This window comes from Suricata suricatta, chromosome 16 (genome assembly GCF_006229205.1).
Source record: "Suricata suricatta isolate VVHF042 chromosome 16, meerkat_22Aug2017_6uvM2_HiC, whole genome shotgun sequence".
NCBI lineage: Eukaryota > Metazoa > Chordata > Mammalia > Carnivora > Herpestidae > Suricata > Suricata suricatta.
The window spans coordinates 44,849,173-44,863,674 of NC_043715.1; the positions used below are offsets into that span (position 1 = coordinate 44,849,173).

Consider the following 14,502-nt stretch of genomic DNA (forward strand, 5'->3'; position numbering starts at 1 on the left):
AGTTCACGACTGCACGCAACCCAACACGCGTGCAGGCAGCCAGACAGCCTTCTCCCTCCTGAGGAGCTCGCGCGCACGTTTTAGGGGCTTCAACGCGGTACGCCAGGCCCGGTAAAAACCTCAGCCCCGCCTCCTCGCCCCGAGAGGGCGCCTGCGTACTGGGCTAGAGTAAGCCTTTTCTCTCGCGGCAGGTCCGGCGCGGGTGGAGCGTATGCGCACGCGCCACACTGCGCCTGCCGGGAAGAGTGTCACGTGATAACTGTCGTAAGCGCCGCGGAGAGGAGACAGCAACGTAGTTTCCGTTTCCGCCGCCTTTTTCTTTTCCGGTCCTCTCGGACGCCGCATCGTTTGGGTTTTCGACTCCGGTCCCGGTGTGGGAGGCGACCGTAGTCATGGCGATGTTTGAGCAGATGAGAGCGAACGTTGGCAAGTTGCTCAAGGGTATCGACAGGTCTGAGCCCGGTCGGAGGGAGCGTTTCTGGCCTAGCGGCGTGGTGGAGAGGATTTTCTAGAGACCGCAAGGGGTGGTCGGGATCCTGGACTTGCTCGGGAGTGAGCTTTCCCACTTTTCCCGGAGATGTTTAAGGAATCGGCACTGCGTGGGCTTACAGACAGGAGATACAACCTCGCCAACCTCTCACTGCCCCCCTTCTTAGTCCCCCCTTTTAATTGTTTTAAGGTTTCTCTGTTTCTCATCTTTTCCTCTCATAGCCCCTCAAGTTTCCCGTGACTCTGCTCCTCAGCCTCTCACTGGGGGGTCAGTGCCTCTTCGTCCCTTTTTTCTTTTTCCTCATGCCATCCATTCAGCACGCGTCACTGAAATCTACTCTGTCGGCGCTGCCCAGTGCTGGGGACCAGAGGTGACCAAGACAGCCGCAGCCAATGCTTTCGTGGAATTCTCAGTTCAGAGTCCAAACAAACCGGACCATAGTCAGTGGTAGTCAGAAGTGATCAGGGCTGGAATGGAAAAAGCTAAAAGGAGCCTGGGCGCCCGGGGGGGACAGAAGGGGGTGAGTGGCAAAGATGTCCAGGAGACCAGGTATATAGGTTACTATGACTGATTGGCTGAGAGGTTGGGGGTACATCCTAAAAAAGACCCAGGGCTCTGATGGGGTTCAGAGCTTAGGCTTAGATCTGGAATGTGGATCAGTGTTATTAAAGACTATACAGCTGATTCAAGACTTGAGTAAGGGGTTAGTGCCAGATCTAGAGGGAAGGAGGAGCAGATTACAGTGCCCTCCCCCTCCTCCCATAAAGGACTGGTCTCAGCTCCCAACTTCTCGCTGCTCACCCATCCTGGATCTTTTGTAGGTACAATCCTGAGAATCTGGCCACCCTGGAGCGGTATGTGGAGACACAGGCCAAAGAGAATGCCTATGATCTGGAAGCCAATCTGGCAGTCCTGAAACTGTGAGTGTCTGGCTCCATTCCCCCGGCCCCCCGTACCCAGGCCAGTGGGCAACCGGGCACCGCTCTCAACACTGGATGAGGCTAGAATTGGGGGTAGCCTTTGGAATGTGGCTTCTCTTGGTGTAGAGAACTAGGAAGCCGAGGGAATTGGGGCAGGAGGAGGGATGGTTTTTTAAGAAATTACAGGATACATTGGTAGGCTAGTACCCAACACAAGCACGTAGCTAAGTAAGTACAAGTGAAAACCCCTGTGATCGCCAGCCACAGTGCAGAATTGAGTGCTGCCCAGGCCCCAGACTCTCTGCCTTGTATGCTTGTGCCACCACCTCTCCCCCACCTTGGTGACCACTTTTAGGCTCTCGTGGTCTGGCTTTATGTGAGTTTACCGCACACGGGTGCGTGCTGATTAGCTTAGCTCAGGTTTGTTTGCTTTGAACTTGACACAAATGTAGTCAGACAGCGTGAGCTCTTCTGCACACAGCATCTTCCTCGCAGCACGGCAGTGGCGAGAGCCATCCATTTTGTCTGCGGCCGCGGTTTTTTGTGTTTACTGCGTAGTGCTCCACTGAGTGTCTCAATTCTCCATTTTCTTGTGGGCAGACATTTGAGGTCCTTCCCCGCAGTGGTCTCTGCACACGGTCAGTTGTGTAATTTTTATATATTGTCTTGGTTTCAACATCTGAGAAATGGAGATAGCAACACTTGTACTTACAGGGCTGTCTAGATTGTTCCTAGTGATAACTGATGCCTAGAGGGTGCTCCTCAGGCCGTAGCTACTGTGCCACAAGCTTCGTGTGTGTTCCCTCGGGTGCTATGCTGCCCTTGTGAAGTAGACAGGGTGGTTCTTGGCCCTTTTGTCAAGCGAGGAAGCTGATGCACAGAGAATTTAAAAGAGGGAGTCCAAGGTCACTTAGCAGGGAAGTTTAAATCCAAGCAGTCTGAACTGAGGGTTGCGGGAGGGGAGGGGGAAGGGGATGGGTTAAAGGGTGATGGGCATTAAGGAGGGGACTTTTTGGGATGAGCACTGGGTATTCTATGTAAAAGATAAATCGCTAGCTTCTGCTCCTGAAGCCAAGACTACATTGGTAACTAACTTGAATTATTATTATTATTATTTAACGCTTTATCAATACTTTATTATGTTGATTAATAATTGCAATATGACTTATTAATAGTTTATTCGTGTTTAATAATATTACTGTTATTTTAATGTTTGCTTATTTTTGAGAGACGGACAGAGCATGAGCAGGAAGAGGCAGAGAAAGAAGGAGACACAGAATCCAAAACAGAGCCCAGTGTGGGGCTCAGACTCATGAACTGCAAGATCACGACCTGACACAAAGTCAGATGTTTAAGCAACTGAGCTGCCCAGGTGCCCCAACTAACTTGAGTTTTTAAGGGGACTCGGGGGGCTAGGTGGCTCAGTCCATGAAGCATCCGACCCTTGGTTTCTACTCAGATCATGATCTTGTGGTTAGTGAGTTCGAGTCCCACATCGGGCTCTTCACTGACGATGCAGTCTGCTTGGGATTCTTGCTCTCTGCCCCTTCCCTGCTTGTGTGCTCATTTTCTCTCTCCCTCAAAACTAATAAAATGAAAATCCAAGCAGTCTGGACTCAGAGCGTCAACCACTATTCCAGACTAATAGTTGTGTCATCACTTGTGAACCACTTTAACAGCATCAGCCTTACTAGGTGGTTGGGAGGATTAAGTGTCCCCATCTACGGAACGGGACTGTAGGTCTGGGAGGTTAAGGTCACAGAGCCAGAGGGCTGTGATTGGGAGTGGAGCTCAGGCGTGTCCAGCTCCAAAGCTCTGGGCCAAAGCTCCTCCTGATGAGGCCCAGGGACCGGAAGATGCCACTATTGCTGTGTCTCTTGTTCCCCTTCTCAGGTACCAGTTCAACCCAGCCTTCTTTCAGACCACGGTCACCGCGCAGATCCTGCTAAAGGCCCTCACCAACCTGCCCCACACTGACTTCACGCTCTGCAAGTGCATGATCGATCAGGCGCATGTATCCTTCCAGTTTCCAGGCAGGGGTTCTGCGAGTTCAGCCACAAACACTTGAGTGCCTGCTCTGGCTCGGTGCAGTGCTGGATGGGACATTTTGGTGGCTGGAACAGTTCTGGCCCGTGTCCCCACAGAGCTCACAGTCCAGAGGAGGTGATGGGTCCTCTATCAGTGACAGCCTAGGGTAGTCCAGGCTTGGGGTTTAGAGGGGCCAGAGGAGAGAAGGCACCTGTCCCTGCCTGGATGTTAGGGAAGGCTTCTTGGAGGAGGGGACCTCTGAAAGATGAGCAGAATGAAATGCTGAGGAAAGGTGATCCAGGCAGAGGGAACAGTATGTACGGAGGCCTGGGGGAAGAGAAGAGCTTGGCGCTCTTTGAGAGGCAGTAGAGGAAGTTTGGCACAGCATCACCACAGATTTCAAGCTGCCGTTCGGTCAGACTCAAGGGCCCTGGGAAACCATAGAAGACTTTAAAACCGCAGAGTACCACGGGTAGATTTCTGCTTTAGGAGGATTCCCATGAGGGTTCTAGCTGATTAAGGAGGAGGAAGTGGGGCCTGAGCACCAGGCAGCAGTCATGAAGAGCTGGATTGTCAGCTGTGTGTGGCACAGCGCTGGCCTTTGGTGACAAAATGTTGAGTGAAAATGACCTGGCTTCTCCCCTCCCCACCGCTTATCTTGCTGTGACCTGCTTTTGTGTAACTCTGGCCCAGCACTTGGCACACTTGGCAGAGTCCCCCATCTGTGCTGTGCCCTTGCGGCTAGTGCTGCCGGTCCCTGAGGCTGTCCCACTCTGCCTGTCCATATGCAGCTGAGCTGAGAGCTGGTGGCTGACACCTTGAACCTGCCCTGCCAGGTGTGTCCCCTACCTTCGGAGGGGCTGTCCGCCTTCCGCAGAAGTCTGCGGTTGGTTAAGTGTCTGACTTTGGCCTAGGTCATGGTCTCATCATGGTTTGTGAGTTTGAGCCCCATGTTGAGCTCTGTGCTGACAGTTCAGAGCCTGGAGCCTGCTTTGGATTCTGCGTCTCCTTTCTCTGCTCCTCCTCTGCTTGCCTTCTGTCTCTTTCAAAAATACACACGTTAGGAAAAAAATAGGCCTATGGTACAGCGTTACACGTCCAAAAAGAATGGTGGAAGATGACCGGGCTGCCTCCCTCCCTGCCCCACAGCCACACCGCCCCCTACTGCTAGGAGGCAATCGTTGTTTGGAGTTTGGAGTCCTTCCCAGAGATCCCCTGGAGACACACAAGTCCGGTTGTGTGTGTTCCGTCCAGATGCTCCCCCCCCGACGGTGGGCGCTCGTGCACGTTGGGGTACATCTCGCCTTCATGTCCCAGCATGTCTTGTCCACGCCCGCATAGGTTCTCAAAGAGCTGACTCGATCCCTGTGTGTGGACGGGCCAGTCGGTGGCTTCATTGTCTTCTCGTTGGCGCGCCCCTCGTCTTCACAGCCGCGCTGCAGCAGACAGAAGGCGGGTGCGGGGAGATGGCTCGGCTGCCGCCTCCCGAGGCTCGGGTCTGTTTGCCCTTAACACTTCCCTTCTCAGCAAGAAGAGCGGCCAATCCGACAGATCTTGTACCTCGGGGACCTGCTGGAGACCTGCCACTTCCAGGCCTTCTGGGTAATGGCGGCGGGGGCGGCGGGGTGGGCGCCTGCTGAACGGAATGCCCCAGCGTGTTTGTCATCCACCTGCGCAGTGGCGGTGGGCGATGGCACCCGGGCTGCGGGCCCTGCGAGCGTGACTGTGTGGCTTTGCCGTCCTCGCACTGAGTCCGGACTCCCTTGCTCAAGCCGCAGCACGCGTGGGTGCGTGCGCCCACACGTGGCCTTCCAGCCCAAGTCCTCCATCCTTGGAGCACTCCCTCCCTTTCTTGCTCTAACTGGGGCCCCACCCCTCACTTTGGCAGCATCCCAGTGGATGCCAAGTGTCCTCACCATCATTCCCAGACCCGTCCTGTCTTGCCTGTCTCCTCTGCCACCTCTGGGCCCTGAAGCCCAGGTGTTGGCACTTCCTGCCCCCTGACACCTACTGCTCCTCTCGTGAAGGGCACAGCTCCTGTCGTTCTTAGATGCTGGAAAAGCCAGATCAGCAAGTCCTTCCACCACCTCGACCTTGGTTCCTCTATCTCCTGTTTTCTGTGTGACCTTGATCCCTGTCCCCCAGTCACGCCCTAGATCAGCTCTTGGTGTGTTGGGCCCCTGAGGAATTAAAAAACAAACAAACACACAATCCCGATCCGTGGCTCCAGGCCCCAGAGTCTGATGTAGCTGGCGTGAGCGTGGTCGAGGCTCCGGGGTTGACGGCTTGGACGCCCAGCGAAGGTTGGGAGCCACTGCCTGGTACCTGTCTTCGGTCTCCGCCCACCCATGGCAACCGTGTTCGTCCTCCAACCACTTCCTCCTAGCTTCCCAGCTCACCCCCACGAGGTCTCCAGCCTGGCCCGCATTTCTTGTCCTCTGTTCTGCTTCCTCCTTTCGTGCAAATTGTGGATCTGTATCTGAGAGCCAGAGAGGCTGGTGGGAGGCCCGGGGGGAGCACGTGACAGCCCAGCCCCACGACCCTTGACCCTCATCCCCTCCCAGCCTCAGGCCTTGCTCCTCACTCCTCTCCCGGCTCTTCGCCCCCTCTCATCCCCTCTCCCCCTTCCCGTCCATCTCAGCTAGCAACCTTGCACCTCATTTTGTGGGGAAACTGAAGCCCCACGCAGAGCTCTCCCCCGCTGGGTTGTCCTCGGCCTTGTGTGCTGGCAGCTGACTGAGCACTTTGCTGTTTCAGTGGGGGAGCCGTCCCTCCTCCCATCTCCGGCCACCCCACACTCTGCTGGGGCGCCGCTCCCCTTCCCTCTCGCCCACTCAGTGCCACCACGCCAGCGGCTCCCTGCTCTTTTGTAACAGCAAATGGGGCCTTCCCAGACTGTTTTGTCATCAGAGAACACGTCCACTGCGTAGTTTGTTCGTAGCCTACAAAGGAGAACGCTCCCTTGACCTTCGCCTTCCCTACCACCTCTGTCTCTTGCCCCTTTCCTCTGTTCCCCTTGGAGCAGAAGGTCTCCCGTCCCAGGAAGCCCCTCCGAGTCCAGGCTGCCTGTGCTCAGTCTCCCCTTCCCTCCCTGCTCACGAGAACCCGTCGCACTCGTTCTGTCCAGGCTCCCGTGGCCAGTTCCGCCCCCCAGGCCCCAGCGCACACGCTGCGGAGCCCACACTGTCTGCCTGTCCACCGCCTCTCGTGGGCCGGCCGCACCCACTCGCCCGAGCCCCTTCCGTCATCCCGCTCTCCCGTGTAGCCTGCCTCCCTGGCTGCTCCTCTTTGTCCTTGTGGGTTCCTCGTTGCCCTCACTGACGTGAGTGGGAGCCCTTGCTGGGTTTGAACAGAAGCCTGAAGGAAGTGGGGTGCTGGCCATGGGGAAGGAGAGTTCCAGACCCAGCACCAGCCCGCACAAATGCCTTGAGGTGGGCGGGTATGTGGTATGTCTCAGGAGCAGGGAGGAGGCCCTGTGGCTGGAGGGAGAGGCCAAGTGGGAGGAGGTGACAGGCGTGTCCTGTGGGGGCTTGTGGGCCATGGGGAGGACACTTGGCCTTTTCTCGGAGTGAGACAGCAAGGGGAGGTGGGTGAGCGTAGTTAGCGAATCTGTCTCTGTTCCCTCTTTGGGTCTGTGGTTTCTGCCTTCCTGATTCAAACCCCAGCTCTGTGATTTGGGGCAAACCAATTGACTGCCCTGAGCCTTGGTTTTTTATCTCTCAAATGGACACAGAGTAGTAACTTACATCATAGGGTTGCACGCAGAAGAAAAGTTGGCATGTGGGGTGAGTGCTCAAGTGTTAGTTTTCTACTGCGAGTTTCATTAATCTTAATATTCTTGGCATTATTGACATTGATGTGAACATTACCTTTGCTCTCCCAGCAAGCCCTGGATGAAAATATGGACCTTTTGGAAGGTATAACTGGCTTTGAAGACTCCGTCCGAAAATGTAAGTCCCTCTCTGTGCCTGGGCTCCCCAGGGGGAGGGGGGAGGGAGTGGCAGCAGGGTCCCGGGGGTGGCCCTTCACCTCCTTTGTCCCTGATCCCTACAGTTATCTGCCATGTCGTGGGCATCACCTACCAGCACATCGATCGCTGGCTACTGGCCGAGATGCTCGGGGATCTGACTGGTAAGCCCTTGCTGGGCCCCTGGTGCCAATCTAGGAGGTTGGGGGTGGGCAGGGGCAGTGGGTGCGAGGGGCAGGGAGGTGGGGGTGGGAGGGAGACCCTCGGCTGCCACGGGGCCTCCGGAGGGCTGAGTCCTTTGTCCTGAGTGAGCTGGAGCCACAGGAGGGTTCTGTGCAACGAGGGGCGCCATCAGATTGGTTGTTTTAAAAGATCCAAAAAAGAAAAGAAAACTGTTTATGTATTCGCTTGTTTCTACAAGAAGAAACACAGGAAGAAAAATGAAACTTAGGAAAATGGTTATTCTTTGGAGGGTCAGGGGTGAGATTTGTTTGAGTACGTACTGGATCGTTTTGCCTTTTCATCCAGAGAGGTGTATGTGCGTGTTTTTAATTTTTTAGCAGAAACTAGTTTTTATAGGACACATTGTTTCAGGCACTGTACTAAGTGCTTTACATCAGATATAGATTTTACTTACTTATTTTTAAACTTTATTCATTTTTGAGAGACTGACAGCAGGGGAGGGGCAGAGAGAGACACACAGAATCTGAAGCAGGCCCCCACGCTCTGAGCTGTCAGCCCAGAGCCCGACGTGGGGCTTGAACCCAAGAACTGCAAGATTATGACCTGAGCCGAAGTTGGCCACTTAACCAACTGAGCCACCCAAGTGCCCCAGTATTTTACATGTTTAAAAGGGAAATTAGGGGCGCCTGGGTGGCTCAGTCAGTGAAGCATCCGACTCTTGGTTTCAGCTCAGGTCGTGATCTCACAGTCATGAGATCCAGCCCTGTGTGGAGCCTGCTCAAGAATCACTCTCTCTGGGGTACCTTGGCTGGCTTAGTCGGTTGAACGTCTTATTTCAGGTCGGGTTATGATCTCAAAAGTTGCTCTCCCTTTCCTTCTGTCCCTCCCCTGCTTGTGCATGCACTCCCCCTCCCTCTCCCATAAAAAAAGGTAAAATTAAGTCAAAAAGGGATAAACAACTTTCGGACTTAGATCTAAAGAGAAGCAGATCACTCTGCATCAGATTGCTAATAGTCACACGAAAGAGTTACTTCAGGTAGCAGGCCGCTCTAGCTTCGCATCCCTACTGGCACAGTTTTTAAGGGCAAAAACCGGACCGCAAAGAAATTCCCAACTGATGATCTGGGCTTATCGTTAGTGACAGTGGTGACCTCATTTTGAAAGCATTTCAAAGCTGCGTGGAGAGGCAGAGAAGGAAGCTCACCACTGTTGTTAGACACGAGGATTTGCACTGGGAGAGAGAGAAGTCAAAAATAAAAGAAGTGTAGCAAAGCCCTGTAAGGGGAGGGTGGGAAGGCTAGCAGGCTCCCTCTGGCTGCCGTGTGGAGAATGCACCATAGGAACGCCAGACCAGTAGGGAGAGATGCCCTGAAGCAGTTGGGTGGGTGGGGGGCCTGGTACTTCGGCCTTCGGCTGCCTGCTACTGTGGGATCGGGGTGACTGAGCCCCTGCACCGCCCGTGTCCCCTGCAGACAGCCAGCTGAAGGTGTGGATGAGCAAATACGGCTGGAGCGCTGATGAGTCAGGCCAGATCTTCATCTGCAGCCAGGAGGAGAGCATCAAGCCTAAGAACATTGTGGAGAAGATCGACTTTGACAGTGAGTGGTGGCTCCAGGCAGGGCTAAGGAGATGTCCTTTGAGAGACCAAGGCTTGGGCCCCAAAGGACTTGGGTGGTTATGTTCTGGGGCAGAGGCGGCAAGTTTACATCTGCCAGACTCCACAGATTGGTCTTACGGGCCTGTCTGCCGAGGGTGGGATGGCGGGGGTCCTTCCCTGGGACACCCCAGGGCTTGGACGGGCCTTGCAGGCTGTCTCCACGCCCTTCCTGATCCCAGGGGCCCGGTCGTGTTGGCCCGCTGCCCTTGGGGGTGGCGCTTCAAAAACACAGAGGAAGCCCAGAGAGTGCAGGTTCTGGACTCGGGTAGCTGGGCGGGGGGGTCGTGGTTCTCTATTCGTTGTGTGCCTTTGGGCAAGTGATTTTACCTCTCTGTGTCTTAGTTTTCTCATCTAAAAATTGGGGGTCACAGCACCAGTCATTATGACAAATTACATAGTTTTTTATACTTACTAAGTCATTTGGTCCTCCCATGAACCCTGATTGGTAGGGACTGTCATTGTGAATCACTGACCACGACCATAATAACGTACATGGCAGAGGTACAAGGGCAAAGCGAGCCCATCTCTGTAGAGCACGTGGCAGAGCTGCCACGTCAGCCGTGGCCCTCGCTGTCACACACTCATAGCACAGGCCCCACCGATCCCTCAGGCGAGAAGAGAGCGAGATAGCTGTGGGGTGAGTGCTCTCACCTGCTCACCGTACGTGTGCCTGAGCGAGAACCTGGGGCCGGGGATGGCTGCCCCTTGCAGCCTGGGTTGTCTCCTCCCCGCCCTCTGGAGTATGAACCTGGTGTTTTAAAGGTTATGTCTTGGTACAGCGGGGCTGCTCAGTACAAACCTGCTAGTTGGGTACTTAACTGAGCAGGATTGAGTGGACCATCATCTCTGCGCGTGGGGACTGTGGACCGTCACTCTGAATGAGAGGCAGCCCCTGTGTTGGGGCTCTGGGTGAGAAGTCACTGGGATGAGCGGCTCTGCAGTGTGGAGCTGGAAATCTGTCACAAATAGTAAATAGCAAATGACTGTGATCGTGGTGAGAATAGCAGACAGCCCTGACCAGGCGTTGCTCTAAGCATGTCACTTAACCCTCTGTGTATGGGGGGGGGGGTGCTTTCTGCAGGTGGGGAAGCTGGTTTTAATGAACGGCCTGAGGCCCCCACTTGGTACTAGACAGAGTTGTGATTAGGACATGGGACTCCGTGCTTTGGTCGAGATTTTTAACTACTGCCCCAAACTTCCTCTGTGGGGCGCCTGGCTGGCCCTGTAGGCAGAACATGAGATCTTGGGGCCATGAGTTCAAGGCCCATGCCGGGCATAGAGATGACCTTAAGAAACATACAAATACTCTAACCTGCAGGTGACCAGGGCCCAGGAGGGGTTTGTGATGTGCCCACGATTGTGGGTGCCATGGCTCTTGGCTGGAGGTTGGTCTCTCATTCTGCCCGTGTTGACCTGCTCCCCCCTTCTCTCAACAGGTGTGTCTAGCATCATGGCCTCCTCACAGTAACTTGGCGGGCGTTTAATAAAGATTGGTTGACTTCTTATTCCCATTGTCTCCTGCTCATTGGCTTCCTGTCTCTGCCCCTCGCCCAGCAGAGGGAGCCCTGGGGCTGGCCTTTGCCCGCCCTGTGCGAGAGCCCCTCCTGCTCTGGCTCCTCCCCGTGGCCTGGCTTCAGGCTCCGTTCTTCCCTCCTCCTGCTCCCTCCCGTGCTCAACCCCAGCAACCGACCTTCCACCTGCGCCTTCCAGACCTGTCAGGTCACAAGTAGGGAGTGACAACCTTGAGTCAGCGAGGAGGAGGAGGAAGATGTGAATAGGATGTAGGAGTCCAGCCCTGCAGCTGGGTTTAGCTGGGCCTTTATGCCCTCTGGAAAACCCGGGTGAACAGAAGTAGGCTCCCCGTGAGGGGAGACTCCTCCTTTGCCCTTTGGACTCACATGTAGGCACTGGTGGCCCCACAGTGGCTGGAGGATTGACTGGGGGAGGATTCAGTTGGCCTCCTATCCTAGCTACTGCTTACACAATTATTGTGTGTGCTTGGCTTGGTGACTCTCCCTCTGTTCCTCAGTTTCCTCATCTGTGAAAGGGGGAGAATGGTGCACATTTGTGTTGAGCTGGGGGGAATCTGTCAGCTCTTGCCAGTATTCTCTTGGGGCCTAGCTTGTTCTTGGCTCTTAGAAAACAGGAGTCCTTGGTAATTTTATACCGAGTTTGTCCTCCAAGGCTGCAAACTAGTCCTCACCATTCTGCTTGGAGAGACAGTACAAGAAAATTGGGATTTACAGGTAGGTCACTCTCCCCTGTCCTCCCCCCCATCCCCAAGTCCCAGCACACATCAGCCAGGAGGCTTACCCCGTGTTATTTGGTCTGCACCTGCACCAATGATCCCTATTTTACACGGGACATATTCCAGAGTCTCAGCAGAGTGACCTTGGGAAAGTGTCTTCCCCGCAGCCTGCGGTCTGCAGGAAGAGGGGGTGAAGACCACAGCGACTGCCTGTGGGAGAAAGTGGAGGAAAGGAAATACCAGAAGATGTCGAGTCCTTGGTGTAGACCAGCAGTTCCATTCTTGTAAGCCATGGGGCTTGAACTTTGCCCATGGAGAGGGCAGTGGCCTTGTCCCAGCTGTCACCCTTCCCAGCCCTCCCTCATCTGCTGGCTCTCACACCCATCATTCTTTTGAGGACACTGACTCGGGGACCCAGGGTAGGGCGGGACACCCTTTGTCTGGGTTCCAGACCTGAGCTGAAGCCCGGAACTAGGGTGTGCCCAAACCCTGGGGACAAATGTGCTTCTGTCTCTAGTGACTTGAGAGCCAGCTCTGTGGGGTGGCAACGGGGGGGGGGGGGGGGGGGGGTAGGGGTAGGAGAGAACTGGAATGCTGCTGTTTGAATTAGCAAAAGGCACCCCTTCTGGATGAGTATAGCTCCCATTCAACCCACTTGGCAGGTGCCTTCGTATAAAATACAACCTGCACAACTGACCGTGACTTCTCCACAAGGAAGAGGAAATGACCTTTACCTCTTTTTTGAAGCCATATCCTTTCCTGCTTAAGTCTGTTTTGCTCTAGGAGGATCTTTTGAGCAACTAAGAGACCTGGATCTAGAGAAAGATTGCCTGGGTTCAAACCTCAACCTGGCGACTTTGGGGCATATTGGTTACCCTCCCTGTCCCTCCGTTTTACAACAGAGGAGAGTACCCACTGAAGTAGTTGCTGGGAGTTAATGCTTTAGAAGAGTTTAGAACAGTTTGGCATACAGTTAAAGAGTTGATACACTTGTCACCTGTCATGCTCACTTGTGCTTAGGGGAGTTTCTTCATTTGCTTCCACAGTCACCTCCAGAGACCCCAGTATTTGTGCATGTTCTCACTCTAAGAGGGCATAGCCTGTTTTTGTCTGTTTCGCTAACGAGAACTAACGGAATACAACAGGGGCACCTGACTGGCGCAGTTGGCATAGGCCGCGACTCTTAATCTTGGGGTCATGAGTTCAAGCCCTGTGTTGAGCACAGAGCTTACTTTAAAACAAAATGTTGTCACAAATAACATTTATCAATAAATAAAGGGAGCCTTTAAGCCTCACTGACTGGGGCCAACCACTTCAACTCTGAGCCCTTCGTGGGGGAGATTTTTCTGTGCCTGTCAGGAGCAGGCAGGGGGCGGCAGATGGCCCATGGCCCCAGTGGCTCTCCCTGCTAACTAGGCCCAGCATATAAGTTCTGGGTTTGTTCTCCAGGTCACAGCCAACACTCCTGCCTCTGTGGCCAGATCCCGGCATCCCTTGAGAACATGGGCTGCTGCCCGGGCCTTGTCCCCTTCCTTTGCGTGCCGTTGGATGCCTTCCAGAGCCTTTGAGAGAGGTGGGGAGAAGTCCTTGAGCTCCCAAACCTGGAGGAGCCATGTCTTCTCATCCCCATCCCCAGTGGCTTGACTGTGACCCAACCCCTCCTCTCACACCTTGGGCCAGTTTCTGCACTTTCCTTCTTACCTTCCCTGAATCCATTCAAGTTCATACTCCCCTGTCACTCATGTCCAAGCCTTGGGAGCCATCTTGAGTCAGGACTCTTCCCTCATTCTCATGGCCACCCCCTGCCAGCCCCATCCAAATCACGACACTAAGTTCTGTTAGCTCCACTTTCCCAGTCCTTGCATTGCCCCACCTGCACGGCTCTCTCCTCCTCCAGGACCCTGGCCCCGGCCCTGCTCACCTGCACTGTTGTGACAGCCTCCTGGCTGCTCTCCCTGTGCTCACTCCACCTACAGTCTGTTCCCCTCCTGTGGCTGCTGGATCCTATAAACAGCAGCAGATCCCAGCCCTTCCCTGCTTAGGGTCCTCCCTTAACTTCCCATTGCATTTCCAATAAAATTCAAACTCCTAACCATGGCTTTAAGTCCATTCATTCACATAAGATTTATTAAGCTTCTGTCTTGTGCTAGACACTGCTTCAGAGATGTAAGGACACAGTAGTGACCAGAGATCTCCACTCTCATGGGCTGACATTCTTGGGAAGGAGACGAACAGGGTAAATATGCCAAAATAGTACGTTGAATGGTGACCGGTACTCTGGAAAATTAAAACAGGGAAGGTGAAGGATGGTATTTTACTAAGGTGGTCAGGGATGGTCTCACTGAGGAGGTGATAGGCAGATGTGCAAGCCCAGGGGATCCAATACCTGGGAACAATGTTCCAGGCAGTGGTAACAAGGTATCATCCAGCACAAAGGCCTGAGGCTGGCCCCTGCCTGGCGTGTTTGAGGAACACCAAGAGATCAGCAGTGTGGCAGAAACGCAGAGATTGAGAGGGAGAGAGGGAGGTGAGCTGGGAGAGGAAATGCGGACAAAATGGAGACCTCGTGAATCTGACTGACCACAATTGCTCCAGGGGTCTCTTGTTTCAAAAGGCCTGGCTGGGCCAGGCAGGCAAGACATCTTCAGCCTTTCCTCCTTTCCTTGACTTTGACTTTGTACTCAGTGTTGCACCAAGGAGCTGTTCTGAGCAGAGGAGGGAGACTTGATTTGACTCAGGTGTTCACAAGCTCCCTTGGGCTTCCTGTGGGAAAGAGAATGGGGTGGGGGACCGGGAAGGGGAGCAGGGAGCAGGTGAGAAGGCTGGTGTAGTGGTCCAAGCGAAGACAAGGCAAAGGTGGACAGGACTATGGGGGGCCATGGGGAGGTAGAATGGGTGGATTCTGTATATACTTTTAAGATAGATCTGACAGAATTTCCTGAACTGGATGTAGGCTGTGAAGATAAAGAGGAGTCAAGGATGAATGAAAGGTTTGTTGCCTACAGATCT

At 54.2% G+C, this 14,502-nt stretch overlaps 1 protein-coding gene across 1 annotated transcript; it reads left to right on the forward strand.

Moving 5' to 3' along the window:
* The first annotated feature begins 303 nt into the window (after positions 1-303).
* Positions 304-10,750, forward strand: EIF3K (eukaryotic translation initiation factor 3 subunit K). Its single transcript, XM_029925521.1, has 8 exons — positions 304-451; positions 1,312-1,410; positions 3,304-3,424; positions 4,966-5,040; positions 7,322-7,388; positions 7,492-7,569; positions 9,061-9,186; positions 10,682-10,750. The coding sequence occupies exons 1-8, from the start codon at positions 393-395 to the stop codon at positions 10,711-10,713; spliced, it is 657 nt and encodes a 218-aa protein (XP_029781381.1). The 5' UTR covers positions 304-392; the 3' UTR covers positions 10,714-10,750.
* Positions 10,751-14,502: the final 3,752 nt, after the last annotated feature.

Bases quoted from the DNA above. Each gene is read 5' to 3' on its own strand.
- EIF3K (XM_029925521.1), top strand. From the start codon at position 393: ATGGCGATGTTTGAGCAGATGAGAGCGAACGTTGGCAAGTTGCTCAAG. The intron at 1,411-3,303 runs GTGAGTGTCTGG...TCCCCTTCTCAG, and splicing joins AATCTGGCAGTCCTGAAACT to GTACCAGTTCAACCCAGCCT. The intron at 5,041-7,321 runs GTAATGGCGGCG...TTGCTCTCCCAG, and splicing joins GCCACTTCCAGGCCTTCTGG to CAAGCCCTGGATGAAAATAT.